At 32.0% G+C, this 25,170-nt stretch overlaps 2 protein-coding genes across 2 annotated transcripts; one reads left to right on the plus strand and one right to left on the minus strand.

Moving 5' to 3' along the window:
* Positions 1–349: 349 nt before the first annotated feature.
* Positions 350–9,331, minus strand: LOC134680753 (fatty acid-binding protein, adipocyte-like). Its single transcript, XM_063539972.1, has 4 exons — positions 9,115–9,331; positions 8,409–8,578; positions 3,462–3,575; positions 350–2,048 (listed from the first exon to the last, which is right to left on the minus strand). Exons 1-4 carry the CDS (start codon positions 9,200–9,202, stop codon positions 1,998–2,000), a joined length of 423 nt encoding a protein of 140 aa, XP_063396042.1. The 5' UTR covers positions 9,203–9,331; the 3' UTR covers positions 350–1,997.
* A 5,995-nt stretch (positions 9,332–15,326) lies between these two features.
* LOC134680754 (lachesin-like) lies at positions 15,327–23,388 on the plus strand. Its single transcript, XM_063539973.1, has 7 exons — positions 15,327–15,485; positions 16,915–17,033; positions 17,344–17,602; positions 18,210–18,367; positions 19,671–19,872; positions 21,113–21,346; positions 22,762–23,388. The coding sequence occupies exons 1-7, from the start codon at positions 15,437–15,439 to the stop codon at positions 22,896–22,898; spliced, it is 1,158 nt and encodes a 385-aa protein (XP_063396043.1). The 5' UTR covers positions 15,327–15,436; the 3' UTR covers positions 22,899–23,388.
* Positions 23,389–25,170: the final 1,782 nt, after the last annotated feature.

Here is a 25,170-nt window from a genome sequence, read left to right on the forward strand (position 1 = left end):
CTCGGGGACGAAACGTCCACCAGCAGTAGCATCGACCCAGTGGTGTAAATAGTTATCAAAGGTTAATAAAATCTCAGTAAACTACTATAAAATGAGAAGATATTTTATGGTTACAATAATAAGGCAACTATCAGCCAAATTTCAAATGAAGTAGATTTAAGCAACTGTACGGCCTTCAACAACGTGAAAAGACATACCAGAGATCGGCTATAAAAGGCAAAAACATTTTATTCAATTGAGAGAGGCACGGCCTAGGCACGGCCTAACTTATTACATTAGAAATTAACATTTAACCACGCATGATTTGTGAATAGTTAAGTGCATAATGCAATTTGGCAAAGAAAAACACTTTTATAATAACAATGGTCTTTATTGTTGACTATTGTCTATATACTTTAATAATTTGTGACCAGAAAACTTAAGTGTTGAAATAAAATATCTATCACTACACTGGTTTTCTGTAAATAAATCGTATCTAAGTCAAACAAAAACATTCTTTCACCACTAAAGAAAAAAAATACAATATGGCATTGGTCCCTTTACAAAATGCAACACATGTAAATTAATATATTAATACTTGAATAGAAAGAGGTGTTGGGTTATGGTCAATTAACTCCAAGTATTATCTTATTATGAAATGTTTTCCCGTTTTCATCCATGCAGACTACGATTACACTTTTAAATATTAAAACATTGTTTACATGTAGTTTAAATATTTTATAGTTAATTTAAACGACCTTTGGTGTTTGAGTTATATAAATATTAAGTTTCATAAATAACATCTTTAAATTGTACAATACTGTGTAGAAATGGATAATAATAATACTGTTGCAACAGTCACTTCTTGATTAAAATATGTAACCACAAAAATCATATTGTAAAGTATATGTACTATGCAATTATGTATATTTAAAAATAAAAACAAGCAGTTATGTCTAATAATGCCAAAGAACATACCATTTTTTTTTAAATAATGCCAAAAATATAAATTTCGGTTAAATTATGCCAAAGAAAATACAAATTCGTGTAAATAATGCCAAAGGAAATACAAAGTCGTTTAAATAATGCCAAAAGAACTACAAATTCGTTTAAATAATGTGAAAGAACATACAAAACTTGTTTCAAGCCAAAAAAAGTATCAACTCTTTTATTTAATGCCAAAGAACATACACATATACAATTATAGTATATCATGTATTCAAAGTATATGGTTTAAAATCAATATACCATTTTTATAAAACATGAACAGCAAATTAAAGTGGGGTAAAGGTCAGATGAAATTAAAAATTGATATCCCACTAATTTTTAATGGATGTTCAATGTGAACTATTTCTTAAACTTTATATATGCCCAAAATTAAAATATCTAAATAGGAACAATTCACAAAATATGGCTTTATAACGTTCTGAACTGATATGTGGGTTTTTATTTTCATAAAAAAAAATCAGCTGTCTTGCTATGCTTAGTCATGATATGCTTTGTATCTTGAAACAATTTTCTCCTTAACATACACCTATGTTTATATACAATGTAGTTATATAACACGATTGATTGTTGGTTGCTTAACGTCCAGTGGCAAATATTTCATGCATGTTCAGGACGATAAATTAATGACTAGATAAGTATCACAAATTCGTTGATTAATATACTTGAATTGTGTAAAAAGTTGACATAAAAAATGTCAGTATTTTAAATTATTCAGTATAAACACCTATATACTTAATAATTCAACTCCATAAGTAGATTTTTCATAAAGAGTATTTTTGCTTCATAGATCCTACCCTGAACATTTTATATTTCTTGGAAAATTTCTAAATATATAATATATGGTATTCAACTCTTCAACGCTTCAGAACCTTATAATGCTGTTTCACAAATTGATAAAATATGACAGTATCTAAAACAAAATTTGACAAACAGATTTGTATATCAAAATAAAAAACACAACCAAATTTCAAACCAAACTCAGTCTATGGTAGCATAAAATGTCAGCATGTTTACTTTTTCTTCCAAATTCTTCTCATCATAACAGCATTTACAGAAACATCCTGAAATGTTAAAAAAAATATTTAATAGACTATGTCATGGATAGATAAATAAATATTTAATAGACTATGTAAAAAAAAACCTCATGGATAAATAAATACAGATGCTACCACTGTATCGAGTGTGTTACAATATTTATCCACTCGAGACAGTTAAATTTTCAAATCTAAAACACGAGGCTCCCTGTGCGTATTCAATATTTAAAATTTAACTGTCGAAAGTGAATAAATATCGTGTTACACGATATTTGGTGGAGGAATCTGTTTCTCTAATGATTTTCAAACAATACGCACGCAAACCTATTCCTTCTTTGCAACTAATCTGCAGAAAGATGTGTTCTTTCTATGTGACTTCATCAATCTTCGCTAGCCAAGGGTTCAGGCATGGTCGCCTTTTTTTCATGCCCGAAATTCAGAGGAAAACAAGAAAAAATTCGACGTCATAATCGTATTTTAACCAATGTAGAAGTGAGATCAAACAAACCACACGTTAATTAATTGTTTTTATACAATGGGTGCAGAAAGGGATAAATTGACGAAGAATTAGAGAAATAAATATCCATTAGACTATGTCATGGATAGATAAATAAATATTTAATAGACTATGTCATGGATGGATAAATAAATATTTAAAAGTCTATGTCATGGATAGATACCCCGGCCATATCCTTCGATTTTTCTATTATATTGCTAGTTTGAGTATCCCTTTCTTTGGTGCTTTATGTGTATACTCAACAAATAACTGTTATGATAGTGAGCTTAATGACATCGGTTTAATTACAAATACATTTTAGTCATTTGTTAGTCTACATCTACATCTATACTATTGATCTGCAGTGGAAATACATAACGCAGATACTGCTGTGCAAATTTAACGCCAACCTGCGTGCTCAGTATTTACAAGTGCAATTAAAATTGGATAAAAGCAGGTGGTTTCTGTTTACAGCTGTAGTCTCCGAAGCTTCTCCTTGAAGCATTCCAGAGATGTAGCTAGGAAGGCTTCAGGAGGTAGACTATTTTAAAAGGTACAATCTTATCAATTTGGACATACTTTTCATTGCAGGATTAACAATTAAATTTTACAGATATCTCCTTTTTTCATGGTCATAAAATTAGTCAGAATAAAAATTAGATAAAGATATATACAGAAAACTATGATAAGAGATGTGATGTTACAATTTACTGTATTGCCGTAAGAACCACTCGAAATTCAGCCAATCCGATTGTGCATCAAATTATAATCCAACCAGAAGGGAAAACATATCCCATGCAATTAACAACAACATCACTACTAGTCATGATATACCACCGTTTAATAGGATCCAATTGTATTACAGACAATATGTAATAATTAAAGCAATACTATTTATAAAGCACTAATAAACAAAGAAGCCTATGTTATAAACTTTAACCTACCATTATTAATTGATCGCCCTCTATCCGTCTTTCTACACGTGTTGCTTTTGCCTTTGATCCTTCTGTTGGCTTAGCAGTTGTGATTAATTTGCCGTCTTCCCAGATAACAGTAGCCTTTAAATGAAAACAAAAATATGATATATGACGTTTCACCTAGAAAACTTAAAGGCATTAGATGATAGCAGTGATACTGGAAACTCGTAGTGCTAAAGGGGGATTACGGATTTTACTTGGGACAAAGTTCGGAAAAGTGGCTATGATGGTACCCTAGAACAGGAGAAGGCAAGATGACTTAGCTAAAAAAAATAATAAGCACAGGCGTCACTGCATTTGAAACACCAAATAGGTGCGACAAATCAAACTGCTCTGTTTCAGAAGCATGAGATCTACATGATCTGATAATGATACTGCTCCTCGAGACGTTCGAAATTGAAATGAAACATCTGGTAGGCTGGAACCCCAAACTATTTGAAACCCTAAATACATAACGGTAAGGACATTAAAATATAAATCACTGATACAAAGTTTGAGAGGCCGTCTATTACCGATATCAACAAGGGTTTCCTAAACAGTACATGTAGCGATCCCGATTAAAATCAACGATGTTTTACGTTGAGATAGTGCTGAGAAATACATATCTGGAACTTGTCACAGACATTAAGCTTAACAATTGTAAGACATGCTATATAAAAAAAGAAGATGTGGTATGATTGCCAATGAGACAACTCTCCACAAGAGACCATACTGACACAGAAATTAAACAACTATAGGTCAACGTACGACCTTCAACAATCAGCAAAGCCCATGCCGCATAGTCAGCTATAAAAGGCCCCGTAATGACAACGAGAAAACTAGCGGCCTTATTTATGTACAAAAAAAGGATGAAAAACAAATATTCTATGTCTCAGTAGATGTTTTGTGTTAATGGTTTCTTGATCATCGTATAACAGTTGTGACGTAAATTAGCCTGATTGAAAACAATTTAAGGAAACACTAGGGAAGGGTGAGGGAAAAGGATTAGAGAGTTAAATTGACCTTACGACTACTAGTTTTTATCGCCTGTCAAACAAAGCGTAAAAACGGTGGAGGAAAGATATTAATAAAAGATAGAACAAACCGGAGTCATGACAACATATTGCCCTCGTGTACAAGTTCAGATAAGAAGTAAACGGCTGTTCTATATATAAGTACGTCTGAGTCAGTGACAACTCTACAACAGATGTATCCATCGGATCGCCATCAATGATGGTGATACATGGCTGTGTACATAATGTATATACAACTCGTCTAAACATCAACCCAACAATGCTAGTTTAAATACATTGTTCTTACAACATTTGTATAAACTTCAAGATTATAAAAAAAAATGTTTTTTTTTTCTAAAGTGAACATTGATTGGTTAAATATTTCTCAGTGTGTATGAATTTTTTTGTTAGCTTTTTGTCATGAATGTTTGTCTCTAATATTTAATTTACTGTGCATTTGTATTCAGATATCGCAGATCAAATTTATTCGTTCATTGTGTTATCATACGTTTTTTGATTGAGTTAAGTCTGCCAATTGATATTTTATTGTATGTTTTTCTATGTTGTGATGTTATGCTATTGTTTCAGAAAAAGGGAGAAGGTTTGGATCCATTAAAACGTTTAATCCCGCTGCAAATGTTTGCACCTGTCCTAAGTCAGGAATCTGATGTACAGTAGTTGTCGTTTGTTTATGTAATATATACGTGTTTCTCGTTTCTCGTTTTGTTTATATAGATTAGACCGTTGGTTTTCCCGTTTGAATGGTTTTACACTAGTAATTTTGGGGCCCTTTATAGCTTGTTGTTCGGTGTGAGCCAAGGCTCCGTGTTGAAGGCCGTAATTTAACCTAAAATGGTTTACTTTTTAAATTGTTATTTGGATGGAGAGTTGTATCATTGGCACTCACACCACATCTTCCTATATCTAGATCAGTAAATTTGCTTCGCAAATTTTTGGTTCTTCCCTCGCCGGGATTCAAATCCATGCTACTGTGATATCGTGACACCAAATCGCCTGCACTGCAGCCGTCCCGCTAGACCACACGACCAGTTCGGCTTCAATTTTTATCTGTTTAGTATTAAATTTATATTAAGATCAATTTTGTTACATCTTGCGATCAATTTTATTTGGCAATAACATCTCCATGCCTTATATATCGTGTACTGTAGTACGCCGCTAGATTAAGACTGACGATCGCGAGGAAAGGTAACACACGGCAACTAAAAGCTTTATCATAGACTGACTCTAAATTTCCAAAGGTGGTGGCAGTTGAGATGTTACAATTACTGAATACATAGCTAGATAGCAGTCCTCAAATAAAAAAAATGCCCTAACCGAACCAAGTTGGTATAATATTTCAAATTTGACAACGGTAGGGCAATTGCAACAGAAACTACAAATCTCAGCCTTCCAAACGAATAGCAGTTTAATAATGATTAGCAAAATAAGTAAAATTTTATTTATTAATGTAAAATAATTAAACATAACTACGTATTTAAAAATCCATCCAAAATGAATGGAGCCCTGTAATTTAAACTGGTACGATTTAAAAAAAAATCTTTTAACTGTAAATCCAGTGCGGAAGCCGGAGTTATTTGACAAAAGTGATAGAATGAAAAAAATGAAAAAAAGTTTTGACAGGAAAATGAGTGACTAATGAGTTTCCCCGGAGGGCGTAAATGATAAAACATAAAATGAGTCACTCATTTTCCTGTCATCACTTATTTTCATGTTTCCCCTACGTTTCGAACATACACAATTTATAAAGATTATTTTTCATTTAAAATCCTGTACAACACTATTTATTCTATAAGATTTAACGACCGTCATATCGTCAATTTATAATGGGATATAATTACACAATGTATGCACATACTTAGTGTTAAATGTGAAATTGGATATAACACATTCATGTACGGTGTTTATTTTGTCTTTCTTTTTATCATGACATATAAAACCTGACTGTAGAATTATGCATTTCCATTCTAAATTCTCAATGCCAAGGGACAAACGTACTGATTCTGATGATTTAAAACAGTATAGAAGTATGATTCTACGTTGATTTTAGTATATTACAACACAGATTTATGTTATATTTGTTAAACATACGCTATTATTTTTCATTGTGTGTTACTTTCGAACTTTAAACTAGATGCATGTTTTTTTTACATAGGTAAAATACACTGAATCATAATATTATATGCATACTGGTAAAAAAATAATTAGCATGATAGAGAGATGCGGGCCTAATGAATTAGATTTGGTCAAATGACATGGACTGGTTAAGTGCTTTTAAGATATTGATTTCAAAAGATTAAAAAAAAACAGGAAAAGTAATTTTGCTACAAATGTATGTCCTGTTTTTTTGCTTTTTACTTTTACTGCAATATTTTTGTTGTGGGCAGCTGACCTGTCACTTAGACCCGAAATAAAACAGCAGATAAAGTTTTACATGAATTGTAAGTAAGGGAGAACTTTTTGAATTTTATGTGGGAAGAGGGTGCCTTTGATTATATATATATTTTAAAAAGGCAGGACAGGAGTTTTAGGTAAAAACAAAAGGCAGAGGCAGGATGATTCACTTTGCAAAAAAAAAACAGGCAAGATGACAATTTATGTTAAAAAAAATATGCAGGACGGACAAGCACATGCACTTTTCTCAAAAACAAATATTAAGGTATATAATAAATTTGGTTTTTTTTTTACACAAGAGCCTGTGCAGAATGAGTGAAAAATGAAAAGGCAGGACAGAGATTACAACTAAAAAAAGCTGGACAATATTTTTAATCCTAGCCCCATCCCCCCCCCCCCCTTAAGTTAATAGTAGCTATCTAAGGCTGTTTTGATTGTGTAAATCTACCAGCCTGGTCCAGATAGAAAGACTTTTAAAAAGGACCAATTAAAAAACTTAATCTGTAATGCATATTCGTGATATTTTATTGGTGTCCTTTTTATTTGTTAATTTCTATTTTACCTTAGGTTCTCAGTAAGTTTATTGGGACTCAGCAATATTTATGACAAAATAAGAAATGAAGGTCAAAATGAATGCCACACACATAAATTAAATGCTATCTGACACTTGGTTACAGGAGAAGTATAGAGTGACTATAATAGTGCAGTAAATTCAATGATTTAAAGTTCAGTGAATGAAAAGAAACAAGATTCAGGATAGGTAAAATAATTACTGCATTGGATTATTTCCAGAATAATTCATGTTTCATTAAATGCACAGATAGTAATAAAAGAATCATGTATCATATACTATACATTTTCTAATAGGTATATATTTCCATGTCCTTAATGTCCCTAGGTGAAAATGACCATGTCATGAACATGTTATAATTCCTTTAAATAGAAACAGAGCCTATGATGTCCATAGTACATGGAGTTCCTACATGCCCTACTTGTATTATCATTCTCTATATATGTTCAATGAAATGTGAAGTTTGGGGGGGGGGGGGGGGGTAAAAACTAAAATTTGACATAAGAATTACAAGGATCACATATAGGTATCATGTGTGTTAGTTTCAAGTTGATCATGATGATTGGACTTCAACTTCATCGAAAACAACTTTGACCAAAAACTTAAGCCTGAAGCAGAACAAGAGAACAAAGGGATAGATGAACAGACAGGTCTACAGAAATAAATGACCCCACAGATATGTAAACATAATGCCCCTTTGTTCTTTACAGTTGTAAATCAATCTTTCATCATTTAATAACATATGGATGTTTTTTTCTCTCAAATATTTGCATCTTAAGATAATTTTATTGAGACATTTGTGGCCTAAAAAAATGATAACACAAAGTTTTATCATGATTATAACTAGGAGTGAAGTGGGACTTATTTGTCTCATTCTTGTATTTTTTTTTAGACTTGGTATTACATTTCTTAGGAAACAATATTAACTGTTACATTTACCTTCATTGGGTTGTCCTGGGGATCATTTGACTCCAACTCTTCGCCTAATTTAAATGAGGTGTCGGAGTCCTTGGGTCCTTTGGTGATAATTCTAACCTGATCACCTTCAACACTTATTGTCATTGTTGAACTAGCTGCTGCTGCTATCTTCCGTAAAACAAAGTTTACACCTATATTATAGTACAAAAAGTAATAATAGCTATATGTTTTAATATATTCTTTATATTTTAGCCACAGGCACTTATCCCAGTGAATTTAGCCCGTAAAGGGCCGTTATTATCTATTCTGTAAACCCCCCACCAGAACCCTCCTAAATTAAAACCAATCCTGCCTATCAGCAAGGATTTGTATAGTTAGATTTTAACTATACAAATCCTTGCTATCAGTACAAGCCTGGTTATGCCAATGCTCAGTATGCCAACTGGTATGCCGGGAGAAATCGCCTTGCATCTCATTATAGGATATATATATTTACCATATTTTTGTGACAATTAACACAAGAAAAGCATACATTAACCTTTTGAACCTTTTTGAGTTTCATAACCTTATTTTTCTTATGCATGTTTTTAAATTTTGAATATTTATGCAAACAAAGAAAATCACATGGATACAACATTTTATCGTACTACGTTCCAGATTATGACCTCCAAAAAACCTACCACGTACCAGATATTAACCTCACTCTCGGAAACTTAAAATTGCTTACCTATTTCTTTCAGATAATCATCCATATTTTCATTTTTTACCAATACCCAAGTTCCTGCAATAGACGATCCAATTTCTGCGAGGGCCATGATGATGATCTCAGTTAGGTTTACGTTGAGGGTTCAATGTTCACACGTGACAAAAATGTAAATATTGATTTTATAGGTGTCTGAGCAAATAAATCCTGGTTTTCTTTACCTCGGGCAAAATATTACTACAAGTACACGTATTTTGATATTCGTATCTATGATCCCGATATCAAATGCAAAAACATTGTCATGAACATTGAACTTGTATTGGATGTCCGGTACATATTTACAACCAAGCTAGTATTTAACTGGTATTATCTAATAAATACTTGAATAATTTTATCAAAAATTAAATGATATTGAGTAAAACATATATTTTTGTTTAATATTTTGTGCATTTGCATTGTCAATGTATTTGTGCATTAATATGTAACTTCAGGAAGTTGTGTCTTATTCACAAAGCCTAAGGTATATAACAGGTGTGAACGTAATATTGCATCAATTACAAGTAGACGAAAACAGTGGTATAAAAATCAGTACAAGTTTATACTGTTTCTAAGGATGTGAAATAAAAAAAAAAGGATAAAGATAGTCAGTGATTCAAAACTAATGTCACATTTTCCGTTAGACTGCACCAGAGACATATAATACAATTATATGTCTCTGACTGCACCTGATTCTCTTTAAATCGCAAGCAGAATCATTTCAACATGTTCAAGTTCAAATCTTTTAAGTGTTTTTTTTCTAAAACATTCATTTTTGATTTTTAATTGAAATATAATATATTTTTTTTTAATTTATTTTATTTGCGAAACAAACAAAAAAAACAAATTTTGGTCAAAGCAGAAAAAAAAATTATAGACAAAGCTAACATTATAAAAAACTAATAGTGCATGTATATGTTCCAGACCATATGAGTATTTGGACCGTATGCGTACGGTCCGGACCGTATACGTATACTCGTACGGCCCGACCATACGCGTGCGGTCGGACCGTATACGTATACTCGTACGGCCCGACCATACGCGTGCGGTCTGACCGTATGAGTATACGCGTACGGTCCAGCTGATCATACATGTTTTGGGATCATATTGGTTAAAATTTATACAAATATTTATCAAAATCTTTATTTTTAGTTATACGAATTGTTATTATCACAAAAAAGATGGATAAAGGGAATAAGCGAACAAATGAAATTAGATATTTGTTTAATTGTATATCCGTGAATTCTATTTTGTTACTCTGGTCGAAGGTGACACTTGCTTCTAATAAGAACGTCGTATTTTTTACATTTACATGTTTTGTTAATGCATGTTCTTTGCGTATGCATTTCTTTTGCAAAGTTCATAAATATTATAAAACAATTGTCATCCCACATTATGTTTACTTCCGATAACTTCAATTTCAATGAGCATACAGTTACTGAGCTGCAATTAATGAAATACTGGCCTGCAAAATACAGGAAATTAACAGATTAAATAAATGTGATCTTTTTAAATAGTAAGTTTTTATGTCAAATGCTGTTGTACTTTTTATATTAATTGGATATATCAGTTATGTTGATCTGTTATTATACATTTCAGTATCTAATAAACTTGACCAACTTCTTAATATCAATCAGACTGTACGCGTACGGTCCGACCGTATGCGTATTTTGAAAAAGTACGCATACGGTCCAGACCGTACGCGTACGGTCCAAATATTCATACGGTCTGGAACATATAACATATATATGTTCCAGACCGTATGAGTATTTAGACCGTACGCGTATGTTCCAGACCGTATGAGTATTTAGACCGTACGCGTACGGTCTGGACCATATGCGTATATTTTCAAAATACGCATACGGTCGGACCGTACGCGTACGGTCTGACTAATATCAAGAAGTTGGTCACGTTTATCAGATTATTCAGATACAAATGTATTTAACAGATCAACATCATATCTCAAATTAATGTAAAAAGTTCAATAGTAATTGAAATAAAACAAAATATTGTTATAACTATTTTAAAAAATCACGTTTATTTAATCTGTTAATCTCCTGTATTTAGCATGTTAGTAATTCATAAATTGAAGCCAATTATGCTTATTGAAATTGAAGTTATCGGAAGTAAACTTAGAGTGGGAGGACAATCGTTTAAGAATATCAAGGAACTTTACAAAAAAAAAATGCAAAGCAACGTGCATGAACAAATTATATTACTGTATAAAAATATAACGTTCTTAGTGAAAGTCAGTGTCACCTTAAGTGCCAAAATAGGAATCACGGATATAAAATTAAACACATATTTAATTTCAATTGTTCGCTTAGTCATTTTATCCATATACATGTAATAAAAACAATTTGTATAACTAAAAATAATGATTTTGATAAATATTTGTTTAAATTTAACCCATATGATCCCAAAACATCAGCTGGACCGTACGCGTATACTCATATATACGGTCCGACCGTACGCGTATGGTCGGACCGTACGAGTATACGTATACGGTCCGGACCGTACGCGTACGGTCCAAATACTCATATGGTCTGGAACATATATATATATATATCAGTCGACTTTGACATATTTTTCGCCGTTTTGCATTTTTTCTTTTGAAAAATGCATAAGAACTATTATTCTGAGATTCATATTACAAAAGCAAAAACATAATGGCATTGTCATTTTATAGTAGTTATCTACTGACCACGAGAAATAGGATAATAAAGTAATGATGAAAGGGATGCTATATAAGAGTAGCCCTGTTCAACCGTTTAAGTAAAACAGGAAAAATTTGACATCACTTCTGTTACCATTTCATTGGCATATTTGTCACTTCGTTTACACTTGTGACCTACTGTAAGATGTTTAATTGATATAATAGTCAAAATGTTTATTTATTATACAAAAAGTCATGTATACTTTCTAGCTAAAAAGAATAGTTCTTCATATTGTACATATTTACAATTTTTGGTTTGGTGTACAGTATGTTTTATATGACACTAGGGGATCATCAGTTACATCTTGGGTACAGAAATTTAATCATAAGAATTTTTCCTGTCGGGATATAACATGTTTGAGACCGTCCGTTTGGTTTAAAATCTATGGGTTTCTATAGAAAGTATTGTTCTTTCAGCTCCATGTATTGGCTACAGTTGAATTGCAGATTTTGAACAACACAACAACACCAATAATAAAATTAACGGTACCAATTTTCTTGCACCAGATGCGCATTTCGACAATTCATGTCTCTTCAGTGATGCTCGTGGCCAAAATATTTGAAATCCAAAGCTTATATAAATGATGAAGAGCTATAATCCAAAAGGTCCAAAAAGTATAGCCAAATCCGTGAAAGAAATCAGAGCTTTGCATGAGGGAGATACATTCCTTAAATTATAATAATTTCTAATATTTCGTAACAGCAAATTTAAATAACACAAAAAAATCCGTATTTTCATGCCAGTACCGAAGTACTGGCTACTGGGCTGGTGATACCCTCGGGGACTAATAGTCCACCAGCAGAGGCATCGACCCAGTGGTAGTAATAAAATTAACGGTACCAATTTTCTTGCGCCAGATGCGCATTTCGACAATTCATGTCTCTTCAGTGATGCTCGTGGCCAAAATATTTGAAATCCAAAGCTTATATAAATGATGAAGAGCTATAATCCAAAAGGTCCAAAAAGTATAGCCAAATCCGTGAAAGAAATCAGAGCTTTGCATGAGGGAGATACATTGCTTAATTTATAATAATTTCTAATATTTCGTAACAGCAAATTTAAATAACACAAAAAATCCGTACTTTCATGCCAGTACCAATAACATTACATTGCATTAAATGTAGAATTGTTCTTATGAAACAAAAACAAAAAAAGAATTTCGTATTAGAGATTAAAATAACAATCTAATTTTTCACTTTATTCCAAGTACATTCTATATATTTTTAGATATATTTTGTATTCTTTAATTGGTTTCATAACTCTAAAAGTTCAAATGATACATCCCTTTTTATCAATTTTTCGAAATGCAGTACAGATAGTTTTAACAAATAACGTCAATTTTGCGTATTATGTAGATTTTGACATAGTTGTTGGTCACTTTGAGGTGGTGCCTTTTAATATTTGGACATTCCTGACATAAACTTCAATGTGTGCCAAAAACAAAACATGACAACATAATTGCCGATAGGAAAACTTTCCACCGTATACCAATTATACAAAGGACGAGCATGTTAAAACCTACAAAGGTCACCATACGGCCTTCACCAATGAGCAAATTCAAAAAGCATAACAAGCTTAAACGACATCGGACGGCATTTCAAAAAGTGAAACATTCAAGACAGAAAACCAACAACCTGAATTATTTTATTAACAATTAAACAAAATCATTATACAGAGTCCAACGACAACCAATAGATGACATGCGGGCTCCCGACCTTTTGACAGACACACAAAGCATAGTGTTAATCAAGTTTTTTAGCGCTAGATCACTCCCGACTTGACCGCAGTGTAACAACACAACTTTCGAATAAGTTTTATTAAATGAAAGTTGGAAAGGGCTTGAATAAAGGCAACAGCTAGTATACCGCTGTTTGAAATTCATAAATCGATTGAGAAGAAAACAAAACTAAAACTGAGGGAAACATCAAATATAAGAGGAGAAAAACGACAAAACAAAAACACAACACTAAAATGATACATACACAGAAACGAACTATAATATAACAATGGCCATTTTCCTGACTTGGTACAGGACATTTTAAGAAAAAATGGTGGATTGAACCTGGGTTTGTGGCTAGAAAAACCTCCCGCTTTTATGGAAATATTTAAATATAACATAAAAATGACACATTCGATTGTTACTTGGCATTAGAAAAAGCAAGCTCCGCCAAATTCTGTATGTATGTGTCTATCCCAAGTCAGGAGCCTGCAATTTAGTGGTTGTCGTTTAATTTGTTGCTGTGTTACATATTTTTTTCCGTATGAACTGTTATACACTTGTGATTTATGGGCCTTTTATAGCTGACTGCAGTATGTGCATTTCTCATTGTTGAAAGCCGTACAGTGACCGATAGCTGCTAATTTATTAGTCATTGATCTCTTATGGAGAGTTGTCTCATTGGAAATCATAGATAAGCACATCTTCTTTTTGTATCTTAAATATCAGTTTGAAAGGGCTTGACACATTAAATCACCATTTCAACTAATAAATAAATAACGTTTCCTAGACGAAAATCGTGGTCGAAGTCAGTGTTGATGTTACATAGCAAATTGAACATGTGTTTGTGTTGTAAATATTTAATCGGTATGGCCATGATGACACCACCAACCAACACGAAGAAACTCGAATCATAAATTCGCTTCAAATAGAATTTTAATTTTTGTTCTTATTCTTGATCATTCTTGTTTCAAAAATTCAACATTCACCCCAAAGTTGCAAAAGTCGACCAATTTATGATGCAGTTTTGTTGCAAACTTTGAACCAACGTTATGCATGGTACACTTTATTTTATAGACTCGACCGTATGACCACCAACTTTTCAATAATAAGTTAGCAAAAGTAAATTACAGATATTTTTTTTATAATTGATATATAGTATGAAATTAAGCAGCCACTGCTCAATTCTGACACAAGGCCGTACGGTGACCAATCGGAGCTTTTTCTACACCATTTATGAATTATATATAATAGGCAATAATACCACATCTTCTTCCTTTCTATATATATATATATAAACAAAAACTCAGAAAAAAACACCACCGAGTGAATCAGGGTAGATAATTCATTCTCAACTAATGTATTATGACTAATATAGAAATGCCACTAAGTCAATACTTCCATTGGATGAACTTTGATAGCTCTATTGTCGTTTTTTTTAACATCAAGTTGTTCCGAAGTTTATGAAATAAATGTAGAAATTAGTAAAATGTTGTATTTATTTATCAGATAAATGCAAATTTAAATCCTATGAATTGAACGTAGAAATTAGTAAAACATGATATGTATTTACTAATAATTATTAAGAAGTGCGCATAATACCTCGAAGAGTCGAAGGCATATACTTTATATACTATGATTCATTAGTACGTAGTTTTTTTTAACCATAACTGTACAATGAAGCATCGGGTTTTCCAGTGATTGGACAAATATCTCAATAAATATACTAGATTAACTTGTCGAATTCCAATGTCACTACGAATGCAGACGGAATAACACGTGATAACAGATATTTGAGATAAAGATAAAAGTTGATAAAAGTTGTTTATAGACGTCCATTTATTTAATTTAGTTATTATGGTCAGAAAGAAATGAAATGAAACTTTTTACGTTTTTGACTGTCTTGACATCAACATGTTTATGTGGTAAGTCTTTTATGTACATATAGAAAATATACATAAAACACACACGGAAAACTGTGACACACGAAAAATAGATGGAAAATGGCAGTATAGGTTCGGACACAAGGAGTGGGATTTGAAATGAGCGCCATGTTTGCCGAATGTTACCTATTATGCCCGTTACTATTGCAAAAGTAGATATTTGATTATTTTAGCGTAACGTAAAAATTTAATCATCAAAATAAATTATATGAATGGTGTTGCTTGTACCAGTTGAGCAGTGATTAATTTGCCTATATCAAACTGTTTTAAAATGAACATGGTAAATCCATAATGATCAACAGTTTATTAGACATTCAAATATGGAAGATGTCGTCCCTTTCGTTTTCCATCAGGGACAAGATTTTTTGGTCCTTTTTGTATATAAATAAAGTGTTTGGTTATAGATTTCTTTAACACATGATTGGTTTTCACAAGGGAAAAGCAAGTGAACACACATATTACCTTACTGGGAAACAATTTCCTTTAAAGTTTAAAAAAACAAAAGAAATTAAAAATCTTGTTTAAAAATAAATTAAAACTTATATAATTGAAAATAATTGATTGTATCGGAGTTTTCATGGCAAATAATTAATTGAAACGAAAGAGAAAAGCAACCCCTCTCCCGAATAAATGGTGTGTACCTTAGTAGCGAACTCTGCTTATTTCAGTCGTTTCGTATATTCATTTGTTTTCCTTTTTTACGAGATAATAAATGTTATGTCGTCAGGGACTCGGGGATTGTTAATAAAGATTCTACTGCTGAAAGGGTTGAATTTTAATAGACGAGAATGAAAAAGAACATTTTTTTTATGAATGTAAATCTTTTCAATGAAATAAAATTAATATAAAAAACCATTCTTGAATGTGGTGATTCAGTAAATAAGTGGTGGCATTAAAAGTAGGTGTCTTCAGAGCAATACATTTTGTAAATGAAAAGAGGATACTGGAATGAATATCAGACATATCTGTTGCAAACAAATTAGGCTTTGTTCTTATTTTTTCTTCTACACAACTGTCCCAGGTAAGAGGAGGGTTGGCGCTTTCAAACCCTGCCAGCCCATATTATGTATGTGTCTATATAATAAGAAGCCTGCATGTAATTAAGTGGTATTGGTTTGTTGCTGTACATCATACTATAGTATAGTTGTTTTTCAATCATACTTTTGTTCATTAACATACCGTTAGTTTTCTCGTTCGAATTGCCATTTCGGTTCCTTTTATATCTGACTATGCAGTATGGGGTCTATTCATTGTTGACGGCTAACCAGTGGCCTGTAGTTGTTAATTTCCGTTTCTCTTGTATAGATAGCTAGTTTTTCTTATTGGAAATCATACGACAGACTTCTTATTTTTATACATCATTTATTTTCATACGATAAATTTGTGTTTTTGGTATTTTTTTCTTATACAGTAAGCTCTATGGGTACGAGACCAGAAATTGTTGATGCCATTTTACCAGAGGTGAAGCAACAAGGTCAGATTGGGTATCTCAACTGCTCGGTTATAAACTTGAATCCGTCATCAGCGGTAGTAAGTATATTCAATAACTAGTATTAATGATTGGAATAAATGTATTTGTTTTTTATTCATAAATCATTCACTTATGAACTAAATTGAAAAAAATCTAACAACAATTAGATTGTGGGTGAATAGAACCAATTAACGTGTCAATGAACTGTTGAAAAAACATTATTTGTTTTTGTGTTTGATAGAAAAAAAAATGTATTAAGCGTATAAACTGTCTCTATTAGATATCAAACTTCTAATTTTTCAATTTTGTTTTTGCATAAAACAGCAACTGATAGTGTTATTACAAAATATATATATATCTGTATTACAGCTACAATGGGTTAAACAAACAACACCATCAGGAACACCATTACTAATATCATCCAATGAAAAGATCCATGTTAATGATGTAGTTGAAGGTCATCCGAAATATTATGTCAGAAAATCTGTTATTAATAATAGAGAACTGTATCAACTTGTCATCCGGGCATTGACTGAAAATGATGCCGGCTCTTATACATGTATGATCAAACTCGCCAATCAGAACTATTTACAATGGCCGAAAAAGCTTGGTCTTCTAACCGTTCAGAGTAAGTAAATAAAAACTAATTGGCCGTTTCAGAATCTAAAGGACTATGGGTATAATTTCATTGTTCGTACCCCAAAATGAAAATAATGTCATTTTCTCATTTGTGTTTGTTTGTTGTCTTGTAACAAGTTGTTTTGGGTGAGGTTGGGGGAGATTTGCTATATTTAGTGATTGTGATCCTACATGCATAAGCTGTTTGCCTATATTCCCAAGTGTTTAAGATCGAACGCCTAATTGTTAACGAAATGCATGCATTTCCCCAGTTATCACATCAGGTTTGTTAAAAAAATAAAATAAGCATATCATAGGTATACAGACTTAAAAAAATCAAGAATATTCGTCAATATAGAAATAAATGGCAAATTTTGTAAACTACTGAACAACGATCATCAGTACAACTAATTCTAGATAATGACAAAAAGACAAAAACAAACAATTCCAAGCAAGCTTTTCAAGGCAATTTATTACAGGAAAGGGGCACGATAAGCATGGAATATAATTTTAAAAGTTACAGTACTATATAGTTCAGTCGATGTATATAATCAAAGAGAAATAAGCAAAATTGTATGCATTCATAGTCCTTCATATTTTTTCAAATATGTTTTTAGTTGCACCAACAGTAAAATTAGATAGTAAATCAAATATAGTTGTCCAGGAAGGATCTAATATAACACTGAAATGTGAAGCAAACGGTATTCCTAGTCCAAATATAACATGGAAACGAGGCGACGGTCTACCATTACCAGGAGGAGGATTTCAACATTGGGTAAGGCGCGGTTTAAATATTTGTTTCTAACATAACAGATCCTTTAAGTAATATATAGGTTATATACTCTTCCCAATCTTTTGAATAACATGACGGGTGTCACATTGAAGCAGATGCTGCTTACACTACCTTTTATGTCTGTTTGTTTTGTTAACACATCGTTGTTATTGAGTTGATAGTATAAAGGCATTTGATACGACTGTCATACAAGTGTAAGATTTAGCTACATGTGTAGCTTTGAAACCCGGTTTAATAAACAATTTTCTACATAAGAAAAAGACTGTAACGAGTCTTATATTTTGAAGGTTGTTATCCATTCGTTTGATGTGTTTGAGCCTTCGATTTAGCCATTTTTTGTTTTCATTATTCTATATTTTTGCTATTTCACTTTCTCAAGAGGACATGGGTTCACACATATTTAAAAATAAGGAGATGTGATAATTATGATTGCCAGTGGGACAGCTATCCAACAGAGTCCAAAATGAAGCGGATTTAAGTTATTATAGGCCTACAAAGATCAAGACTCACACTTTAAAGTCGGCTATTAAAGGCATATGAATGAAAAAAAACCAAATCAAATAACAAATAAAAGACCCCCCAAAAAAAACAACCAACCAACACAAAGTCATGCTAAACGATAAACGAAAAAAGAAATAAAAAGAATACTGAACTCTAATGAAAATTCAAAATGGAAAGTCCCCAATTAAATGGCAAAATCTAAAGCTCAAACACATAATAAGAATAGATATTAACTGTCATATTCCTAACTTTAACAGACCAACGACAACCACAGATATCTAACTTTGGACTGGCACATTTGGAATGTGGTGAGATCAAATATGTATGTCAGCACTCAAAACTCTGCATAAAAATCTATGCATATGGGCATTGGTATAACAGAAAAAAGAGCAAATTGTAAAAAACCCATTGTAAATTGGTTGACTCGTCATATTGGCAAGAAACTGGAAAAAGCATAGTAATTAAAAGCAAGATAAAAATCCAATGATAACCAATAAATATCTCACATTCTCCCACTCTAGAGTATCAATCAGTACATCTCCAACGGATTTTGTGTAAATGTGTATTTTAAAAGTCTAAGAAAGGCAGAACCTTGAGCAATGTAAAAATACAAGTCCCAAGTATGTCAAAGGTGTTTTGCTTCAATTTTCTACATGGTGTCGTGAGGAAGAGAAAGGACCTTGATTGATAAACATATAACTTTAACCTGTAATGATGTACTTTTACAAATTGTGACTTGGAGAATCATTATAGTATTAAGTATGATACTTTTTTTCCTAAACAGGGCGGAGTTTATGAAATCTACAATATAAATGCAGCAACCCGAGGACAATTTTTATGTATAGCTGACAATAATGTGAAACCACCAGCAGATTACGCTGTCCAGATAGAGGTTACGTTTTCACCATATTGTGAGGCTCAGATGGATACTGTAGGCCAAGTTCAGAACAGGAGATTTAGTGCAAAATTAGACTGCATTGTAGCAGGTAAGGATATGATTCAAAACGTACGTTGTTCAAAACGCTTCCAGAAAAAAACCCATTTACTAGTATTTGAATGAAGCCAATGAGCGAGGCTTGCCGAGCTTTTAAATTTATTTTGATACGAAGACAAAGAAATTCATGCAATTTTTCCGATATTGAAATACATTGTTTACGCAGCAGCTAATTAAGAGATATATTTGATGCTATCTTTAGTTTTATTGTTTAATTTTGTTGTTGTCTTATTGGCTTATTTCCGATCTCTCTTCTTATTCATATAACTCTGTCACATACCCACTATCTTGCTACGGATTTAATCAGATTTCTATTCATGATGCATCTAAATAATTATATGACTTTTGAATAATATACGATGGTTCGTATTAAATAAAATGTGGTATGAATGTCAACGAGTCGAAATGCCGTTGTTTAAGGGAATAATGTCAACCCCGTACCACCTTCAATTATCAGGAAACAACATCATACATATATCAGCTATTGATATCCCGACATGAAAAATGTCAAACAATTTTAAAAACGACCTGATTTATGACAAAACAATTGACTAGAAATTGGACAGACAGCAAGCTTTCAGATTTGGCAAAGAAACACATAGAATGTGGCGAGGTCTAACATGTTTGTGGTCACTCAATTATCCGTGAACCTGGGGCAGTGGTGTAACAGCCATAATAACAAACTTTAAAAATTCAGTTGAAAATGACTCCACTCGCCAGATTGACAGGACTTAGATAAAAACAAAAGACTCAACGTTTTGTTAGCGATAGTCCAAGATTACGCTGACGTCAAACGGCTGTTTTGTTGATGGTGGAGCTTCGGGAACCCAGCTTGTCTCACAAAACAACCGTTAAACATCAGGGTTATATCGGACTTTGTTAGCGAGTACTTGCAAGTTTTAGCTCAGCGTGTCGATTATTTAAATTGAGGGTTCAGAAATATCTTATCACCACGTGTTTGTCCTGCTAATGTATGTTTATGATATTTTTCACTTGAGTTAATCATCAACGATCATCAACCCATTCATCAAATGATCCTTGTGTTTTTATTTGCCTGTTGATTTTAAGAATACAATCTCAACATGCTCAATTATATGATTATACCAACACAGTCCAGGGTTTTGATGCTTATTATTGCAAAAATGAGTTTACATGAGATGGCTCAAACGAAAGATAGTCCGTTTGTAGATAAAACGATGAATATGATTGCAACTATTGAACATTTATTACAGCAAACCCTAGAGCGGAGGTAATTTGGTATAAAATGAATCCAGCTACAGGTTCTCTCGACCAAATTCAGGATAATGACAAATATGATCTGAATCAACAAGATGACCAGAGATTAAAAGCTGACGAGAAGTGGTATTCACTTACTATAAAAACTGTCCAGGGTAGTGACTTTGGAAAGTTTTATTGTCATGCAGAGAACCGGTTTGGTAAAGGGAACGCTTCATTTGTACTTTTTGGTAAGTAGACAGTAGATGTAATAGAACTTATACGAAACTGATTGTGTATATCGTATAGAATTATGTCAGTATCATTATATTTTAATACAATGTAGGTGCCCACTATATACAGGTGCTGGATGATTTTGGCACTCATTGAAACTACTATGTTGCCATGGAAACAACACCAAAAATTTCAAAAATCTCAAAATGTTCCAAACTTGATGAAACTTCACAGTAACGATGAGCAACATTGGAAGATTTGGAATTTGGCGTTGGAATTTTCAAAATATCTGTTGTTACCATGGAAACAATGCAAAAAGGTCAAAACTTTGAATTTTCACAGAACATTCCAGAACATCAATGTTAAATTTGTTCTAGAGACATTTGTACAGACTTTTTGATTTGATTGATCTATTATCTGTGTTTTAACGCAATTTTTAACACTTAGCTATTTCATGGAGGCCGTTTTTTTTCTATTGGCGAAGAATCCAGAGAACTCGGGAAAAGCTTTGACCGCTGGCATAATAACTGACAGTCCTAGTCAATTAAAATTAAAATCTGTCGCGTGTGGGGCTCGAACTCAAAACCTTGGTGTTGACAGGCTATATATATAGCTAGTGGAATACACGAATATAATCAGAATAAAGACCCCCATTCATTAAAACTCATCAAAAGATAGTCACTCTGTGTATCATTTCATGCTTCTTGCTTCAATGTAATACTTACACGATGATCGAACTTGGTTTACTCTGCCAGAATAACTAAAAGATTTATTTACCTGTTCAATAATGAAGAGGAATAGAAATGGTTGAAAAACTATATGCAGATACTGATAAATTTACAAAATTAGACACTGGATGTTGAGATGTATATATTTTCATTTTATCAAAGAAGTTTGATTTGATTTTATCCTATGACAAAGAATTCCCACGATGATGCGTTTCTTACAATATTTATGTGTGTTATGGATGCACGAATCTCTGTTTTAAAATTTAAAAGATTAAAAGACTTTTTTGAATTGATGGTATATTATAATGAATAAATTTCAAAAGTAGAAATCAAAATGAGAGGTCTTTGTACTTTTTATATGACAAAAAGAAAATTTGGCTGGAAATATTTCTCTCTCGATTTGTCATACTAGTAATTATTTCAAAACTATGAAAAAATGGGAAAAATGATAAGGATTTTGTATGATTTTCAAAATGGCACTAAACCTAATAAAATTTTGAAGAGAAAAGTAGGGGTAAGCGGGCCATTTTCTTTGGGAGGCGGGCAGATTATGAATACACATAGAGGGTTTCGAATTTCTGTAGTAGTGAAAACTAGAGTGACAAAAATCTGTGACATGAAAAACTGAGATAAACATGTCACTTTCTCTCCATTCATAAATATGATTGTTTTGTTTCTTCAAATTATGTTTTTTTCTATTTCAGAAACTATGGAATGCCAAGGACCAAACTGTCCGTCTATTGGCGGGAATGGAGCACAAAATGTACACATTTCTGTTTTAACTTTAACACTCGCAATCCTAGCTAGTTACTATTTGTATTATTGTAAACATGATGTATGAATCTTTTGTTCTTGGTGCAAAACAAAATGTATCTGTTTTATAAATGCATGTAAATTTTCATTTTTGTGATTTTCAATTTTTTATAATAACCTGTATATACACTTATGATCCATTATCATTTTGTCTTGTTTGGATCCATTGAAAGCATTTAAGGTGGTATGGGTGTCTTCCTCCACCTTGGATTGTAAAAAACAGAGAACGTAAGGTACAGATTTTCAATTTGATGCAGGAAGACAGTTAGTAAAAACGAATTTTCATTTAAAAGAACCAATTTAGTAGAATATAACTTATAAATATTAATATTTTAACAAGTGTAGATTATTTTTGGTTGTTTTAAAACAAAAATAGAATTGTCATTTTAAGTGGAGGTAACTCTAAAACATTCATTTTCTGAAGGAATCTACATCGAATTTTTCTATTTTGTATTCTAGCCAGAAAAAAACGTACTATGGCTCTATCTTTTCTTTTGATATTCTCAAAGCACTGTCTGAAAGCTTATTTTAAAACTCTTTCATTTTGTTTAGTTTCTAATCACAAAATCTTGTTTTTTCCTTTATAATCCATACAAAATGTGTCATTTTGTCACATTGTGTCACAACCTGTAGCTTGAGAAAATGCACGGTGACCAATCATTTTATTATATTTTTAAACATATATCAATAGATACCACGTTTTGGCAAAGTATGAACAAATTCCATCATTTGTATTTTAGTCTGCCATACCACCTTAAATACGAAACTAAATTGAAAATGCACAATGAGCATCTTTATGTTAATGCCCATGGATTGAATGTATTCTTTAACAACTTTCAGTACTATTGCCTTTATCATGGCACTCAATTTTAATGGACAGAGAAAGCTAGAGTGCCCGGAAAAAGTATTAAACTTCCACAAGAAAACTGGCAATCCTCGTCAATAAGATTGGAATCGAATGCACGTGACACGTGATGGATTCGAATTCAAAACCAAATCGCTAAAAATCTAGTGATATAGAAAACGAATTACTTTTAGACCCTGAATCCTCTGATGTGCATGTGTTGATATTTGTTAATCATAAAACAAATATAGCGATATATATGTAGTAGAGAAAACCCCATTAATAGAAGTCTAAAGCTGAATCATAGTAGCTCTCTCTAGATGACTAACTTAATATATCTTTTCATAATATTTATTTGGTTTTGTATATACTCAAATGAATTCACAACATCCGGTTATGTCTAGGGGTTGACAATTTTTACTACATTGTATGCATAATACTATTTAATACTTTTAAGAACGCATTATTAGTGAGATTTTGGCATGTTTATCTCTGCTGGGACGTTTGTTTTATATTGTACATATTATATATATATATATATATATAAATAGTGGCAATATCTCATACATAATACATGTAATATTTTAAAGTGTTTTCATTTGTTGACATTTTTATAAAATGAATTTAAATGTCAAACTGTCAAAATGCTGTTATGTATGCGCTTCATTGTTATTGGAAACAAATAGAGTGTTATGGATAATCTTATCTAACAAATATATTTTTCTTTATATTCAAACAAAACTTTTGTATTGTTGATTGTAATTATATGTGTATCTAACAATTCATGACATAGATACATAAAATAAATTTAAACAAATTAGAAAAACAAATCAAAATATTTATGAATTAATATTAATTATGACTTGAGAATACTGCTTCACATTGAATATTGATTTTTTTAGTATTTCTTTGAATTGTTTTCAGAAATAGAGGTGCGAATAAGCTCATTTCTTTTCTGACAATGAGTACTTCTGTGTTGACATGAATTATCATTGCTATTGTCATATTTATAAGTTTATTGTTATCCAAACTTATTTATCGAAATACTAAGGATTTTCTACCCAAGGCACAGGGATATCATAAATAGTCAACTTTTAGTTATGTGAATTCACTTTAAGCTAATGTAGAAAATTGCTCTTTAGAAATGTCAAGGGATCGACAATTTAACTTCAAAAAGGGGTTGGAATATGTGTTTTTCCTGAAAAAAATCTTATCCGCAGGTTGATGAAGAAAAGAAATGTTCTGTCTACCCCATAATCCCCTGAAATTAAATGGTTGCTGCCTAACACCTGTCTTTGATTCACAGATGACAGAGGAACAATGTGAAAACGGTGTATTTGATAAAAGACAAATAATGCTTCATTATAAATCAAATAGTATTATATAAAATATGGAAGTTTTAGTCTCCCTGTCATTTTATAAAAAAAAGTTTCTATCTGAAAGTTGTTTGTGTTTA

The sequence above is a fragment of the Mytilus trossulus genome, chromosome 8 (genome assembly GCF_036588685.1).
Source record: "Mytilus trossulus isolate FHL-02 chromosome 8, PNRI_Mtr1.1.1.hap1, whole genome shotgun sequence".
Taxonomy (NCBI): domain Eukaryota; kingdom Metazoa; phylum Mollusca; class Bivalvia; order Mytilida; family Mytilidae; genus Mytilus; species Mytilus trossulus.